At 40.4% G+C, this 16,401-nt stretch overlaps 1 protein-coding gene across 5 annotated transcripts in view; it reads right to left on the bottom strand.

Annotated features, from left to right (window-relative positions):
- LOC134359757 (DENN domain-containing protein 1A-like) overlaps positions 1-16,401 on the bottom strand; it is a 634,195-nt gene that overhangs the window by 422,147 nt on the left and 195,647 nt on the right. For all 5 annotated transcript variants that reach the window (XM_063073354.1, XM_063073353.1, XM_063073352.1 and 2 more), the window contains exon 4: positions 15,292-15,341. In XM_063073354.1, coding sequence (XP_062929424.1) covers positions 15,292-15,341 — 50 coding nt within the window. The remainder of the gene's footprint in view (positions 1-15,291; positions 15,342-16,401) is intronic.

Raw genomic sequence — 16,401 nt, forward strand, 5'->3', positions numbered from 1 at the left:
GCATAATTTTAAGTTGCTGGGAGGAAAGTATATGGGGCGATGGTCAGAGGTAGGTTTTTATACACAGGGAATGGTACATTCAAGGAATGCTCTACCAGGAGTGATGGTAGAGGCAGAGACATTAGCTAGGCACATGGATGAAAGAAAAGTTGGGGGCTGTTTAAGAAGGAAGGGTTAGATTGATCTTGAAGTAGGTTAAAAGGCTGGCACAACATCGTGACTGAAGGGCCTGTACTGTGCTGTAAGCTTCTATGTTCTAATGTAAGAGGTACAAGTATAAGGATAAAAATATTAAATTGAAGGTGTGAAAGGATTGGGAAGTTAAGGCCACAGCAATAAGGAAAAGTATTGTTTTGTGCGATTCATCCTAACTCTGCCCAATATTACTTTAAAATCACTTTCTTCACTTCTCCAATAAAATGTTAATCTTATCTGCACAGTTATAAGGTGCCTTTCATTTCACAATCTCTACAAGTTTTCATTTGGTGAATTTCACAAAATCTGCAGTATGTGACGGGGAAAATATTTGGTTTCAGATTTTAACTCTACATGCAGCCTAAATATGTAACAAATCTGACTGTTCAAAATGAGTTAATCTGCAGTATTTTATATATTTAAAGAACTGTAATGCTTTAAATGTCCGATAGTATAGCACAGTAAACAGCCCAACCCCTGCTAGCAATGTCAATATTTAACATACAAGTTACATGTTATTCTGCCTTTTTGGTCATCTGTGTTGATGGCAAAAGAGTTTACAAAGAATGGTGCAAAACAAAAAGCATCCAGTGAGGGGCAGTTCTGCGTGCCAGAACACCTTGTTAACGGGAGAGGCCAGAGGATAATGGCCAGAAGGTGATAGTAACGCAAATAACCATGTGTTACAATAGTGGAGTGCAGAAGAGCATCTCTGAATGCACAACACACTGAACCTTGAAGTGGATGGGTTACAGCAGCAGAAGACCTCGAATGCACAGTGACCACATTATTAGGTACAAGAGGTAACTAGTAAAGTGGCTGCTGAGTGCACATCTCACCTAGAATTTCAGTTAGGCCATAAAAAATGAAAAGTTATATCTATATAATATATATTCAATAAACTCCCCAGATAAAGTTAGACTTGCACATTTAAATAGAAGTGAACATTTAATTAAGCAATAATCTTATTAAGTGATTGTGTGGGCACGTGGCCAAGTGGATAAAGCATTGGACTAGTGACCTGAAGGTCGTGAGTTCGAGCCCCAGCCGAGGGAAAGTGTTGTGTCCTTGAGCAAGGCACTTAATCACACATTGCTCTGCAACGACACTGGTGCCAAGCTGTATGGGTCCTAATGCCCTTCCCTTGGACAACATTGGTGGCATTGAGGGGGGAGCCTTGCAGCATGGACAACTGCCGGTCTTCCATACAACCTTGCCCAGGCCTGCGCCCTGGAGAGTGAAGACTTTCCAGGCACAGATCCATGGTCTCGCAAGTCTAGTGGATGCCTTTATTTATTTTTACTTTATTAAGTGATGAATAAATTCTGGCTGTCACACCATTGGGTTTTGGTGAGGGTTTCGTGGCCTTATGAAGGTGTGAACTGCAAAATCAGACAGTAAGCCTCAATAGCATTCAGTGCAAGGGTGCCAGAGGTGGGAAACTCTTTTTAAGTGCAAAAAATGGCAAAATAACAAAAATGATAAAAGAAAAATTGTAGATATATACTATCAGACCTTTAGGACTACAACTCCAAAATATCAGCCTACCCACTAGCTCCCTTCACTTCACCAAAATGAATCTTTATACAGTATAAGGATTTCCTTACTCTAGGAGAAAAGTGATAGTCCATTCTTTGCAATGCGTGGGGGGTCATTGTCACCATGAGCCTGAACAATTACACCAAAACTAAAACACAGGATCCCACACCCTTCTTCACAATCACAAATGTCCAGAAATACATCATCACGATAAGATCACAATGACACTGCACAACAAAATCAATCAGCAACTGACCATTTTCCAGGAGCCAGGCCTTTTCCCCATCCCCCCAAAATGAACTCTCGCACTGAGCCAGCACAGAGCACGTGCCACCTTCTTTCAGGCACCCCACCCATCAGTCGCGCCCCCGCATCCCTGCCCTGCAACTGGAAGCAACAACAGACAGGACGCGTCAAAGAATGCCACTGTCCCAGAGTGCAAGTACAAACAGAAGTGTCCAGGCTGCGTGTGCAGCCGATAAACATTTAACATCAGCACTGCCGAACAGGAATAATGAGAATTGCGGGGCTGGTGGGGGGGGGGGAGAAATTACTTCTGACAGACCTACTGTCACACTGGCACTCTATAGTTAGCTTTGCTTCTGATTTTAGTTATTGATGAAGGTTGGAGAAATATAAAGATTGTAATTGTGATTGTTTTCTTACAACTATCATCAGCCAGGGCGTACAGGAGCCTTACATCCCACACCACCGTGTTCAGGAAAAGTTATTCAAAGTTCAAAGCAAATTTATTATCAAAGTCTATATATGTCATCATATACAACAGTGAGATTCATCTTCTTGCAGGCATTCACAGTAAATACAAAGACACACAATCGAATCAATAACAAATCGCACACAAGACAAACAACCAATGTGTAAATTACAACAAAGGGTGCAAACACAAAAAGAAAGAACAAAATAATAATAAATAAGCAATAAATATTAAGAACATGAGTTGAAGAGTCCTTGAAAATTAGTCCGTAGGTTGTGGGAACAGTTCAGTGTTGGGGTGAGTATAATTGAGAGGTTGTCTCCGCTGGTTTAGCAGCCTGATGGTTGAGGGGTGAAAACTGTCTCTGAACCTGGTGGTATGGGACCTGAGGCTCTGTACGTTCTTCCTGATGGCAGCAGTGAGAAGAGAGTATGGACTAGTAGGGGTCCTTGATGATGGATGCTGCTTCTCAGTGATACCGCTCCTTATAGATATGCTCAATGGGTTGTTACTATTAACCATGAGACTCTTGAAACTGGGTGGGTAAATTCACTCAGCTCAACTCTGGCCTGATTCCACAAGCTACAGACTCATTTTCAAGGACTCTACAACCCATGCTGTCAGTATAAATTTTTTGTTTGAACAATTTGTCTTGTACATTGGTTGTTTATCTTTCATTGATTCTGTTATGGTTATTATTCTATAGATTTGTTGAGTCCGCCCACAAGAAAATGAATCTCAGGATTGTATATGGTGACATATATGTACTTCAATAATAAACTTTATTTTGAACTCTGTTAGTATTCAGTTATGTACAGCATTTCATAAATTCTATTGTATTTCTTTCTTCCTGTAAATGCCTGCAAAAAATGAATCTCAAAGTAACATATGGCAAGATATTCCTATTTTGATGATAAATTTATTTTGACCCTACCTTTCTTTTATAATCTTTTTTCCAGTACATTTTTTAATTCTTTACGTAATTTAACAATGAATTACATTCACTGGCCACACTCAGGTTGGAGAAGCGATACCGTATGAATATAAGTCCAGGTAGCCTCCAACCCGATGGCATGAACATCAATTTCTCCATCTTCCGGTAATGGCCCCTCCCCCTCACCATACCCCATTCCATTTCCCTTTCTCACCTTATCTCTTTGCCTGCTCATCATCTCCCTCTGGTGCTCCTCCTCGTCCCTTCCTTCAGTGGTCTTCTGTCCTCCCCTATCAGATTCCCCCTTCTTCAGCCCTCTATCTCTTTCGCCTATTGACTTCCGAGCTCCTTATTTCACCCCCTACCCCTCCCAATTTCACCTATCACCTACTACCTTGTATTTCTTCCTCACCTCCCTCCACCTTCTTACTCTGACTTCTCATCTTTTTTCCTCCAGTTCTGATGAAGGGTCTTGGCCTGAAATGTTGACTGTTTACTCTTTTCCATAGATGCTACCTGGCCTGCTGAGTTCTCCAGCATTTTGTGTGTGTTGCTTGGACTTCCAGCATCTGCAGACTTTCTCTTGTTAATGAATTAGATCTTGTATTTTGCACACCTTGGTTTAAATCTTATGTGCCTCAGAAAGGATTTTGTAATCTGTTTGGTTAAGGATATTTTATTGTTTACACAGTTCTCAGGTCTGCTGCTTAGACGGCAATATATTGTGGTATGCTAAATACCAAAGGTTCCAGTGTGAAAAGTCCTCAGACACCCAGTGGGGAATTGAATGTGCCAAGAACCACTCCCATTTCTTTGCTAGTGACCACAAAATCCAGGGCAACATGTTGGAATTTACTGTTAAAAAGGCAATTGAATTAAAGAATTACTGAATGAAACAGTAACCTGTAATCTAAAACCATTACGATTTAGCAGCACCCTTGAGAAGATGGAACGAAGATGCTTCATTACGGAAGTAGCAGATTATGCGAAGAATTACCTAAAAACTCAGAGCAAGTAGGAGATTAAGCAATAAAAACCACTGTGGAAAGCACAGCAATTTAATGCTTGATAAATAAATGAAATATAGTGTAATCTATGGCAAAGAATAGAGGAATCAGAATATATATATAATTCAGTAAGTAGTACAAACAGAGAGCAAAAACGAATAAAACTAATTGAAGTAGTATACATGGGTTCACTGTCTGTTCAGAAGTCTGATGATGGAGGGGAAGAAGCTGTTCCTTGAACATTGAGTGTGTGTCCTCAGGCTCCTGCACCTCCTCCCAATGAAAGAAGGGCATGATCAGGGTAATGATGGATACTGCCTCTTTGAGGCATCGTCTTTTGAAGATGTCCTCGATGCTGGGGAGTCTAGTGCCCACTATTTTGTAAATTAAGTCACCATTTTGTTAATAAAGGCTTTAAAGACTGAGATCAAAGGTCAAGTTTGAGTTTAAGTTAGCACCATCTTGAAGAAATTGAACAGTGACATTGAATTCTGCAAATGGGACAAAAGAATAAAAATATCACCAACTCATTAATAGACAAACTTCAATTGTTTATCCTCAAATGATTATTGATGAAAAGTGGTGCATTAAAAATTGAGTAGAGGCTCCACAGAATATGTCAATGATTGTCATGTGGAGATCAAATAACCTAATAATAAATGACTTTAAACCAGAAGATACTGGTATACTGTACACCAATTAAAATTTTTACAATATACATTTTGCATATTGCAACAGGTCACACATCTATTTTTAGTTGTGTTCCATTAGGATGCTTTTATATTTATACTTATTATGTGATTTTATTATGTTCTTTATGTGTTTTTATGCTGCATTGAATCCAGAGTAACAATCATTTTGTTCTCCTTTACAATCATGTATTGAAGTATGGCAATAAACAATCTCGAATGTGTATAGTGAGAGAAAGCTCCAATCCTTGTTTCAGCCCACAACCTATGGATTCAATGTAGTATTCACCACTTTTCAAGAAAAGTTACTTTTCCCAACATGTCAGGCTGACAGGCTGTCCGCTCTTGGACTGTACTCCTTGGAGCTTAGAAGAATGAGGGGAGACCTCACAGAAACATTTCGAATGTTGAAAGGCATGGACAGAGTGGATGTGGCAAAGTTGTTTCCCATGATGGGGGAGTCTAGTACGAGAGGATTGAAGGGCACCCATTCAGAACAGAAATGCGAAGAAATTTTTTTAGTCAGAGGGTGGTGAATCTATGGAATTTGTTGCCAAGTCATTGGGTATATTTAAAGCAGAGATTGATAGGTATCTGAGTAGCCAGGGCATCAAAGGTTATGGTGAGAAGGCGGGGGAGTGGGACTAAATGAGAGAGTGGATCAGCTCATGTTAAAATGGCGGAGCAGACTCGATGGGCCGAATGGCCGGCTTCTGCTCCTTTGTCTTGTGGTCTTGATCAGCACCTCAACCAATTAACCCACCCCATTTCACTAATTTACCAATTAACCCACCCCCGCAGCCCCACCACACTACTTTGGCCAGCTGGTAGTGTAGTGGCACCCACACTGGACTTGATGGCGAGTGGGCCAGGGTTTGAATCCATCCAGTACCTTGCACAGTTTCTATCTGTGCTAGGTTGATCATCTAGCTAGCAACACGGCCACGTAAAAACAGACAAAAGTGATAAAGAAATGACAAGGTTGCCACCCACTGTGCCACAAGATGCAGAAAGAAGAACAAAACCAACTACACTACTTTACAAATTAACCCAAACCCCCATCACTACTTTATCATTTCCTGTCAGAGTCAGCTTTTGTACAGATACTCCTGTACCTAGACTCACTTAATGGACATACAATCAAACTATGTATATACGATAATCTTATGTATTTATATTTATTGCTTTTTTTGTTTTTAATGCTTGTGTTTTCTCATGCTGCATCAAGTCCAAGGTAACAATCATTTCATTCTCCTTTACACTTGTATACTGTACTGAATAATAACAATCTTGACTCTTGTATTGTGGTTTCTCCACTATTTATTTCTAAATAAAATCAAAGATTTAAACATTCATATTTTAGGTACAACTTTGGGATCTGTTATCACATCTATCATGGCCCTGGACAATTCAAAGCACTTCACGACCAATAAAATGCAGTTGATGAGTGAACTCTTGCAATTTTAGAGAAAACAAGATCTAGCAAATAACAATGAGATAATACAGTCATAGAGCAACTTGTTCCACCCTCTGAGTGAAGACACTCCTCCTTCATTTTCCCCTTAAACATTTCACCTTTCAATCTTAACATAAGAAATAGGAGCAGGAGTAGGCTATCTGGCCCATCAAGCCTGCTCCGTCATTCAAGATCATGGCTGATCTGATCATGGACTCATCTCCACCTACTTGCCTTTTCCCCAGAACCCTTAATTCCACTACTATGCAAAAACCTATCCAACCTTGTCTTAAATATATTTACTGAGGTAGCCTCCACTGCTTCATTGGGCAGAGAATTCCACAGATTCACCACTCTCTGGGAAAAGTAGTTCCTCCTCATCTCCGTCCTAAATCTACTACCCCGAATCTTGTGGCTATGTCCCCTAGTTCTAGTCTCATCTATCAGCTGAAACAATCTATCTTATCTATCCCTTTCATAGTTTTATATGTTTCTATAAGATCTCCTCTCATTCTTCTGAATTCCAGCAAGTACAGTCCCAGTCAACTCAATCTCTCCTCATAGTCTAACCCCCTCATCTCTGGAATCAACCTGGTGAACCTCCTCTGCACCACCTCCAAACCCAGTATATCCTTCCTCAAGTAAGGAGACCAGAACTGCACACAGTACTCTAGGTGTGGCCTCACCAGTACCCTGTATAGTTGCAACATAACCTCTCTGCTCTTAAATTCAATCCCTCTAGCAATGAAGACCAATATTCCATTTGCCTTCTTGATAGCCTGCTGCACCTGCAAACCAATCTTTCGTGATTCATGTACAAGCACTCTCAAGTCCCTCTGCACAGAAGCATACTGCAATATTTTTACCATTTAAATAATAATCTATTCTTTCACTTTTCCTTCCAAAGTGGATGACCTTGCATTTACCAACATTGTACTCCATCTGCCAGACCCTTGCCCACTCGCTTAACCTATCTGTATCTCTCTGCAAGCACATCCTTCCCTCCCCCCCGCCCACTTTCTGCTTTCTGCAGGGATCGCTCCCTACACGACACCCTTGTCCATTCATTTCTCCCAATGATCACTCTTCTGGCACTTATCCTCACAAGCAGAACAAGTGCTACACCTGCCCCTACACTTCCTCCCTCACTACCATTCAGGGCTCTTAAACAGTCCTTCCAGGTGAGGTGACACTTCACATGTGAGTCTTTTGGGGTCATATACGGTGTTCAGTGATCCCGGTGTGGCCTCCTGTACAATGGTAAGACCCAGTGCAGATTGGGAGACCGCTTCACCAAGCATCTACGCTCCGTCCGCTAGAAAAAGTGGAATCCCCCAGTGACCACGCATTTTAATTCCACTTCCCATTCCCATTCCGATACATCCATCTATGGCGTCCTCCACTGTTGTGATGAGGCCACACTAAAGTTGGAGGAACAACACCTCATATTCTGTTTGGGTAGCCTCCAACCTGATGGCATGAACATCGATTTCTCAAACTTCCAGTAATGCCTACACCCCCCTTCACTATTTCCCATCCCCTTTTCCCTCCCTCACCTTATCTCCTTGCCCACCCATCGCCTCACTCTGGTGTTCCTTCCCCCTTTTCTTTCTTCCATGACCTTCTGTCTCTTTCACCAATCAACTTCCTAGCTCCTTACTTCATCCCTCCCCCTCCAAGTTTCACCTCCCACCTGGAGTTTCTCTCTCCCCTCCCCCACCTTTTAAATCTACTCCTCAGCTTTTTTCCCCCCAGTTCTTCTGAAGGGTCTCGGCCTGAAATGTCAACTGTACTTTTTTCCATAGATGCTGCCTGGCCTGCTGAGTTCCTCCATCATTTTGTGTGTGTTGCTGAAGACACACACTGAACGTTTCAGGAACAACTTTTTCCCCTTTGCCATCGACCTTCTGAATGGACAATGAACCCATGTACACTACCTCACTATTTTTTCCTCTCTTTTTGTACTACTAATTTAATTTTTAATATATTCTTCTTATTGTAATTTACAGTTTTTATTATCTATTGCAATGTACTGCTGCTGCAAAACCACAAATTTCATGACATTTGTCAGCAATATTAAACCTGATTCTGACATTTATTCCAATGACAACAATTGATTATATATTGATCCATGATACTAGCCCTAAATGAACAATGAAGTAACTGGTGCATGTTCCGCCTTGATAATAAGAAGAGTATGCCAGTGGAAGTTGAACAGGAACAAACTCTATCCTGCTACTGAGCACAACCAAGTTGGTGAGGATTAAGTTCAAAGGTGAATACATCACAAAAACTGTGCTAGCAACCAATTTTCCCACTGGTCTAATAGCCCTTCTCATAACTGAAACACAAACAAAAATCAATGCAACTCTAAAGGCTGCTGTATTAACAGAAACTGTACTTCAGGCACAGTACACACATTTATGCAGCTTCCCATACAATCCAGAATATAAACTAAACTCTATTTGAAAATAATTAGTTTCATTCTCCTTGGACCAAAGATCCAGGGAAATCGGGTGACACAGTAGCACAGTGGTTAGTGAAATGCTATTACAGTGCCAGCAACCCAGATTCAATTCCCACCACTGAGCGTAAGGAGTTCGTACGTTCTCACTGTGACCATTGTATCCACTGAGGGAATAATAAGACGTGTAAAGTTATACGAATTTTGACTCACTTTATTTCTACAATAAAGTCGTGAGTTAAAATTGATTTAAAATCAATCAGAATCAGGTTTATTATCACCGGCATGTGACGTGAAATTTGTTAACTTAGCAGCAGCAGTTCAATACAATACATAATCTAGAAGAGGAAAAAAATAATAAATAAAATAAAAATAATAACAATAAATAAACAAGTAAATCAATTACAGTATATGCATATTGAATAGATTTTAAAAATGTGCATTTAGGAATCTGATTGCAGAGGGGAAGAAGCTATTCCTGAATTGCTGAGTGTGTGCCTTCAGGCTTGTGTACCTCCTACCTGATGGTAACAGTGAGAAAAGGGCATTCCCTGGGTGCTGGAGGTCCTTAATAACGGACGCTGCCTTTCTGAGACACCGCTCCCTGAAGATGTCCTGGGTACTTTGTAGGCTAGTGCCCAAGATGGAGCTGACTAGATTTGCAACCTTCTGCAGCTTCTTTCAGGCCTGTGCAGTAGCCCCTCCATACCAGACAGTGATGCAGCCTGTCAGAATGCTCTCCACGGTACATCTATAGAAGCTTTTGAGTGTATTTGTCGACATGCCAAATCTCTTCAAACTCCTAATGAAGTATAGCCGCTGTCTTGCCTTCTTTATAACTACATCGATATGTTGGAACCAGGTTAGATCCTCAGAGATCTTGACACCCAGGAACTTGAAGCTGCTCACTCTCTCCACTTCTGATCCTCTATGAGGATTGGAGGATTGGTATGTGTTCCTTTGCCTTACTCTTCCTGAAGTCCACAATCAGCTCTTTCGTCTTACTGACGTTGTGTGCCAGGTTGTTGCTGGGGCACCACTCCACTAGCTGGCATATCTCACTCCTATACGCCTTCTCGTCACCACCTGAGATTCTACCAACAATGGTTGTATCATCAGCAAATTTATAGATGGTTTTTGAGCTATGCCTAGCCACATAGTCATGTGTATATAGAGAGTAGAGCAGTGGGCTAAGCACACACCCGAGGTGTGCCAGTGTTGATCGTCAGCGAAGAGGATATGTTATCACCAATCCACAAAGATTGTGGTCCTCCAGTTAGGAAGTCGAGGATTCAATTGCAGAGGGAGGTACAGAGGCCCAGGTTCTGCAACTTCTCAATAAGGATTGTGGGAATGACGGTATTAAATGCTGAGCTATAGTTTATGAACAGCATCCTGACGTAGGTGTTTGTGTTGTCCAGGTGGTCTAAAGCTGTGTGCAGACCCATTGAGTTTGCATCTGCTGTTGTCCTATTGTGGCGATAGGCAAATTGCAATGGGTCTACGTCCTTGCTGAGGCAGGAGTTCAGTCTAGTCATGACCAACCTCTCAAAGCATTTCATCACTGTCGATGTGAGTACTACTGGTGATAGTCATTAAGGCAGCCCACATTATTCTTCATAGGCACTGGTATAATTGTTACCTTTTTAAAGCAAGTGGGAACTTCTGCCCATAGGAGTGAGAGGTTGAAAATGTCCTTGAATACTCCCGCTAGTTGGTTGGCACAGGTTTGCAAAGTCTTACCCAGGTACTCCATCAGGACTTTCTGCCTTGCGAGGGTTCACTCTTTAAAGACAGCCTAACAAGATATTAATATCAACGGAAAAGATCTAAGAATAATCAGGAATCTCTACTGGCAACAAAGTGCAGCCATACGGATAGACAATGAGATTGATGATCTCTTTATTGGTGATATCAGCCAATAAAGCGAGGAGTCAGACAGGGTTGTGTTCTATCACCAGACCTGTTCTCCCTGTACAGTGAAAACATCATGAGAACCATACAAGACCTACCTGGAATAAGTATAGGAGGATACAATATCAACAACCTCTACTATGCGGATGATACAGTACTGAAAGCAAACAGTGAAGTAAATTTACAGAAACTAGTATCTACCATCAACACAGAGAGCGAAAGACTTGGCCTAACCTTAAACAAAAAGAAAGCTGAAGTAATGGTAATATCGAAGAAACCTGATATCCCAAACTGTAGGATCGTATTGGGAAATGAAATCCTGAAACAAGTTCACAACTTCAAGTACCTTGGATCATGGGTAACATCTGATGGCAAATGCGAAACAGACATAAAAGCAAGAATAGTAATGGCAAGAACAGCATTTACAGAAATGAGAAACATCCTAACGAACAAGAAAATAACAATTGACATCCGCCTTAGAACTCTCAGCTGCTACATTCTTCCTATATTGATGTATGGCTGCGAGTCATGGACCATCAGAAATGCAATGGGAAAAAGAATCAATGCAGCAGAGATGTGGTTCCTCAGAAGAATGCTATGCATATCATATACGGACAGGATAACCAACAAAGAAGTTCTACAGAGAACGAAAACAAAACATACATTACTTTAAAATAAATCAGAAAACAGCAATCAAAATTCTTTGGACACATCATGCGAAGAGAGACATTAGAACATTTAGTTACAACTGGAAAGCTGGAAGGAAAAAGAAGCAGAGGCAGACAGAGAATGAATGATAGATGGAATAACATCATGGTTAGAAACAGGGGAGGCAACAACTACAATTCGGAGGGTCAGGGACTGTGATGGATAGAGAGACGTGATCGCCCACGCCGAATGGCAAGGCACCTGAATGATAATGAACATTGGCCTCTGAGATGGGGATCGCAGGGTCATAAAGTGCAGCAGGGATCTTCACAGCTGTGGTTGTGTTCTATTAAATTCAATATTAAATCAAAGATATATGAAGTAACACAATGGCATGGACCGAAAATTGCCTAGTTAATCAGAAAGAGAGAGTGGACTTAAATGGGTCTTAATCTAGTTACAAGATGTAACGAGTGATGTGCTACTTGATCTTATGTATAAAATGACTTGGGTGAAGGCACCGACAGAATGCAAAATTTTCTGAAGACACAACCTAGGTAGGAAAGTAAGCTGCAAAGGAAGGTTGCAAAGGAGCTGCCGCAAGTGATGAGGGTCTGAGTTCCTGCGAAGTGAACACAAGGAGGCTACAAAGGGGCTACCGCAAAGTGATGAGAGTCTGAAAAGTGAACACAAGGAAGCTGTAAAGGGGCTGCTGCAAAGCAACAGATTTCACAATGTATGTCAGAGATAATAATCCTGATTCTGAGAAAGGGATACACAAAGTGTAATTGAGAGGGCAATGATCTGGAAAATAGAATAGAATGTAGAAAAGATGTTAAGTTGTCCATTTTGTTACTTAGAATAAAAGTAGCATAATATAAAAATAGTGCATATAATTTGGAAAACTAATGATGTGTAAATATTTATCAGCAGGGGGACTAAATACAAAACTAAGAACATAGTACAGCACAGTACAGATCCTTCGGCCCACGATGTTGTGCCAACCTTTTATTCTACTCTAAGATCAATCTAACCCTTCCCTCCTACATAGCCCATCATCCATGTGCCTATTTTTCTATCATCCATGTGCCTATCTAAGAGTCTCTTAAATGTCCTTAATATATCTGCCTCTGGGAGGGTGTTCCATATACTCACTGCTCTCTAAAAACTTACCTCTGACATCTCCTTATACATTCTTCCAATCACATTAAAATTATGTACCCTGCTATTAGCCATTTCCACTCTGGAGAAAAAGTCTCTGACAATCCACTCATTCTATGCCTCTTATCATCCTCCTTTGCTCCATCTTAAAATTATAGCCTCCCCCACCACCCACAGAAGCTAAACTTCAGTGATACAAGACATTGACAAGACCACATCAGGAACACCGTGCACGATATCATGCAGATTTAAAGATGGATACGAACCCATCTAAAGGATTTTGGAGAAGGCGTATTGAACCAATACTGGGAATGAAGAAGCTGCTTTATGGGAAGAGGCTGGGATGGGCTAGGCTTATATCACCGGAGTTTAGGAGAGTCGGAGGGCAATTGATTGCAACATACAAGATCCTGACAGGCTAGATGTGAAGAGAATGTATCCTCCTGAGGGAAACCTAGAACCAGGGGTCACCGATTCAAAGAATGAGGTCAGCCATTTAAGACAGAGGTGAGGCATTACTTTTCCCTCAGAGGATTGAAATCTTTGGAACCCTCTTCCTCTAAGGGGAAGTGGGGGCAGGGTTTTTGCATATTTTTAAAACGTAGGTAGATAGATATTTGATAAGCAGGGTTGAAAGGTTACTGTGAGGACAAGACTGCAGGTTTGATCTTGCAATCAGATCAGCCAAGGTATTATGGGGTTGCCAGAACAAGCAGAGGGTCTAAGCGAACGGAGTCTTTTATTTATTTATTTAGAGATACAGAATGCAACCGGCCCTTCCGGCCCAATGAGCCTCTCCAGCCAGCAACCCACCTATTAAACCCTCGCCTAATCAATTTGCAATGATCAATTAACCTACCAACTGGTTCATCCTTGAAACACGGGAGGAAACCAGAGCACCTGGAGAAACACCACATGCTTACAGGAAAGACATACAAACCTCTTAGAGACGACACTGGAGTTGAACTCCGCACACCGATACCCGAGCTGTAACAGCCTCATGCTAACCGCTATGCTACAATCTTCTCCTAACTGGCTTGTTCACCTGAATTTCAGCTTGACTTGTCACCTCAATGCATTCCGCTTTCTCTCTTCTGTTTTTGAAAAATAATACTTCCTTTTCTAAGCAACACACACAAAATGCTGGAGGAACTCAGCATACCAGGCAGCATTTATGGAAAAAAGTACAGTCAACGTTTCAAAACGTACTGTTTTTGCATTGATGCTGCCTGGCCTGCTGAGTTCCTCCAGCATCTTGTGTGTTGCTCGGATTTCCAGCATCTGCAAATTTTCCCTTGTTTGTGACTTTCTTTTCTAATTCTTTTTTCTCTCCTCTCAAATAATTTAACTTCGAAAACTTTTCTTTCCTAGGATTTCGTTCTCCATTGTGTAAAACTAAGTCATCTCTCATGCTCCGACAACCGGAACAGTAGCAGGTTTTCCAAACTACCAAAACACTTCACGCACAATTGGCAAAATAGGAGACATTCCAACCGACAAGCAAACTTGCCCAAGGTGCCAAGCATCCTTTCCTCTTAAATGACACCTGGCATAAATCTCCAACCACAGATGCCACAAGGGACTGTGCTGCTCCGTAATGTGATAGTATTAATGTCAGCCAATCTTTATATCATCTCTATGGTAAAATACCAAGATTCCTCGAAGCACTGCAGCTGAGAATGGAATGTTTTTGTATATCCCATCATTAAATTAACAGGATAATTAAGAGATATTGGTAATAGGTATTATAATTAATAAAACTATCAAAATATTTTACTTTCTCTTAACAGCATGTCACTAAAATCATGGTTAACACTTCTGAAGATTTTTTTCAATATCCCAACACCACAGCATACACAACCCAACTTTAACATCATATCACTCAATAATAAATGCATAATAATAAACAATAAAACAAATACATCTTTACTAAAAACATTCTAAGTGAAAACATTTCCCAAGCTATCTATAGAGGGCGCTTTTGAGTAAGTACAAGAGTCTGCATTTGGTTTTGCAAACAGATTAAAGCTGATTTTAAAGAGCATGAATGCCTAATTTAAACAAAAATAAACTAAAATTAAAATTACTTGCATTAAAGGATTAATGGGACTGCAAATATCCAATCCACATTCTTTAAAATAAAGTACACTTTGCTAATTTTAAATGAGTTCATTTTTCCTTTTTTGTTAACTTGTAATTATCACTGCCAAAGTCTGGTGAATTATATTGTAGTGTATGAAACCAAGATGGTATGTGTAAACCACCCATGGCTGCACTCTGCTGAAGTGAAGATCTAATTTACAACTTCTCTCAGGCACTTCAGCGCTTTCAACTTTAAGAAAATAACAGAATTATGATGACACTGAACAGAATTATGATTCAGAGCACCTGCGGTAAATTACAATACCAGCTTAACAGGCAAATAAAAACAGTTTCCTCATTTTTATTTGCAAGGGGGAATGTTTTAAACAAGATTTTAAAGGCACAGAATACAACTATGACTCTTTGTTATTTACCAGAGCAATTTTATGGCATCTTTATCTCGTAAACTTTGCAATGATAACCGTACCTGTCCATATAGAAAGGGAAACAAAACTTGGTCAATGTCTGCAGAACTTCCTGTGGAGAGAAAACAGAGAACGTATGCATCTTGTGAGGCCAATAAATATAATATTAACCACACCATACAATTACACCTTCCACACCCCCCCCAACTGCTACCCCACAACCCTACACCCACCCTCAGTTACTCCATGGCAACATGCAAGACAGACAAAGTAGTGGGGCACTTATCAATTGCAGAAGTCAGCAAGCAATCACAAATAATATCAAATTTCATTAAATAATGAATAAAGATTCACACATGAACAGGCTGCAAGGGCTACCTCATGCAAACTCCTGGGGGATTGGAGGTTGGGATGCTGAGTGTTAACTCCCCTCCTGGGATTCCCCTCAGCCTGACCATATGGATGATACTAAATAACACCAACCACATGGGCTTATCTCGGCCCAGACTGCCACTCCTGACAGTGCTTTGGCTGTTACCTAGAAACAGGGGCTGATGGGATTAGAAAACCAGTGGTACATTATGACAAAAGGAGACCAGAGAAAACAGCATCTTTCTCTATTTTCTCTTTTTTTTAAATAGGGGGTTCAAAATGTGAATAGTTAATTGTTTTTTATTCTATCAAAAGCTATAGCTAAAACAAAATATTTCTCTTCCACCAAATACATGCAATGATAGACGATTAAAAGTTTAGTACATATTTCATTTTCAAAGTGCTAAGCACTGGGACAATATAATCAATAAAAATGCTGGGAAGCACAATACCTGTGTAGGCATTGAGACGGCAGAAAAACAAAGCAATTTTGGAAAATAAATATCTGAAAAAGGATGCTATACTGACTTCATCGAAATACCATTTATTAAAAACAATTTCAAAATTATGCCACAAATAAAGGAACTGTTTTCCTACTCCCATAGAAATTTGTATATAAAGTTCAATATATCTGACAATATTTGAATCAACATTATTAAGAATGTCTGAAATTATAAATTAATTATTTTGAACCATTTTTCCCAATGTTGTCAAACAAAACCGCTTTAAAAATATACTTTAATAGCTTCACAATATCAAAAGCTTTTCAAAATTTACTCTTCTATAAAGGAAACTATTTA

This window comes from Mobula hypostoma, chromosome 21, assembly GCF_963921235.1.
Source record: "Mobula hypostoma chromosome 21, sMobHyp1.1, whole genome shotgun sequence".
Classification (NCBI taxonomy): Eukaryota; Metazoa; Chordata; class Chondrichthyes; order Myliobatiformes; family Myliobatidae; genus Mobula; species Mobula hypostoma.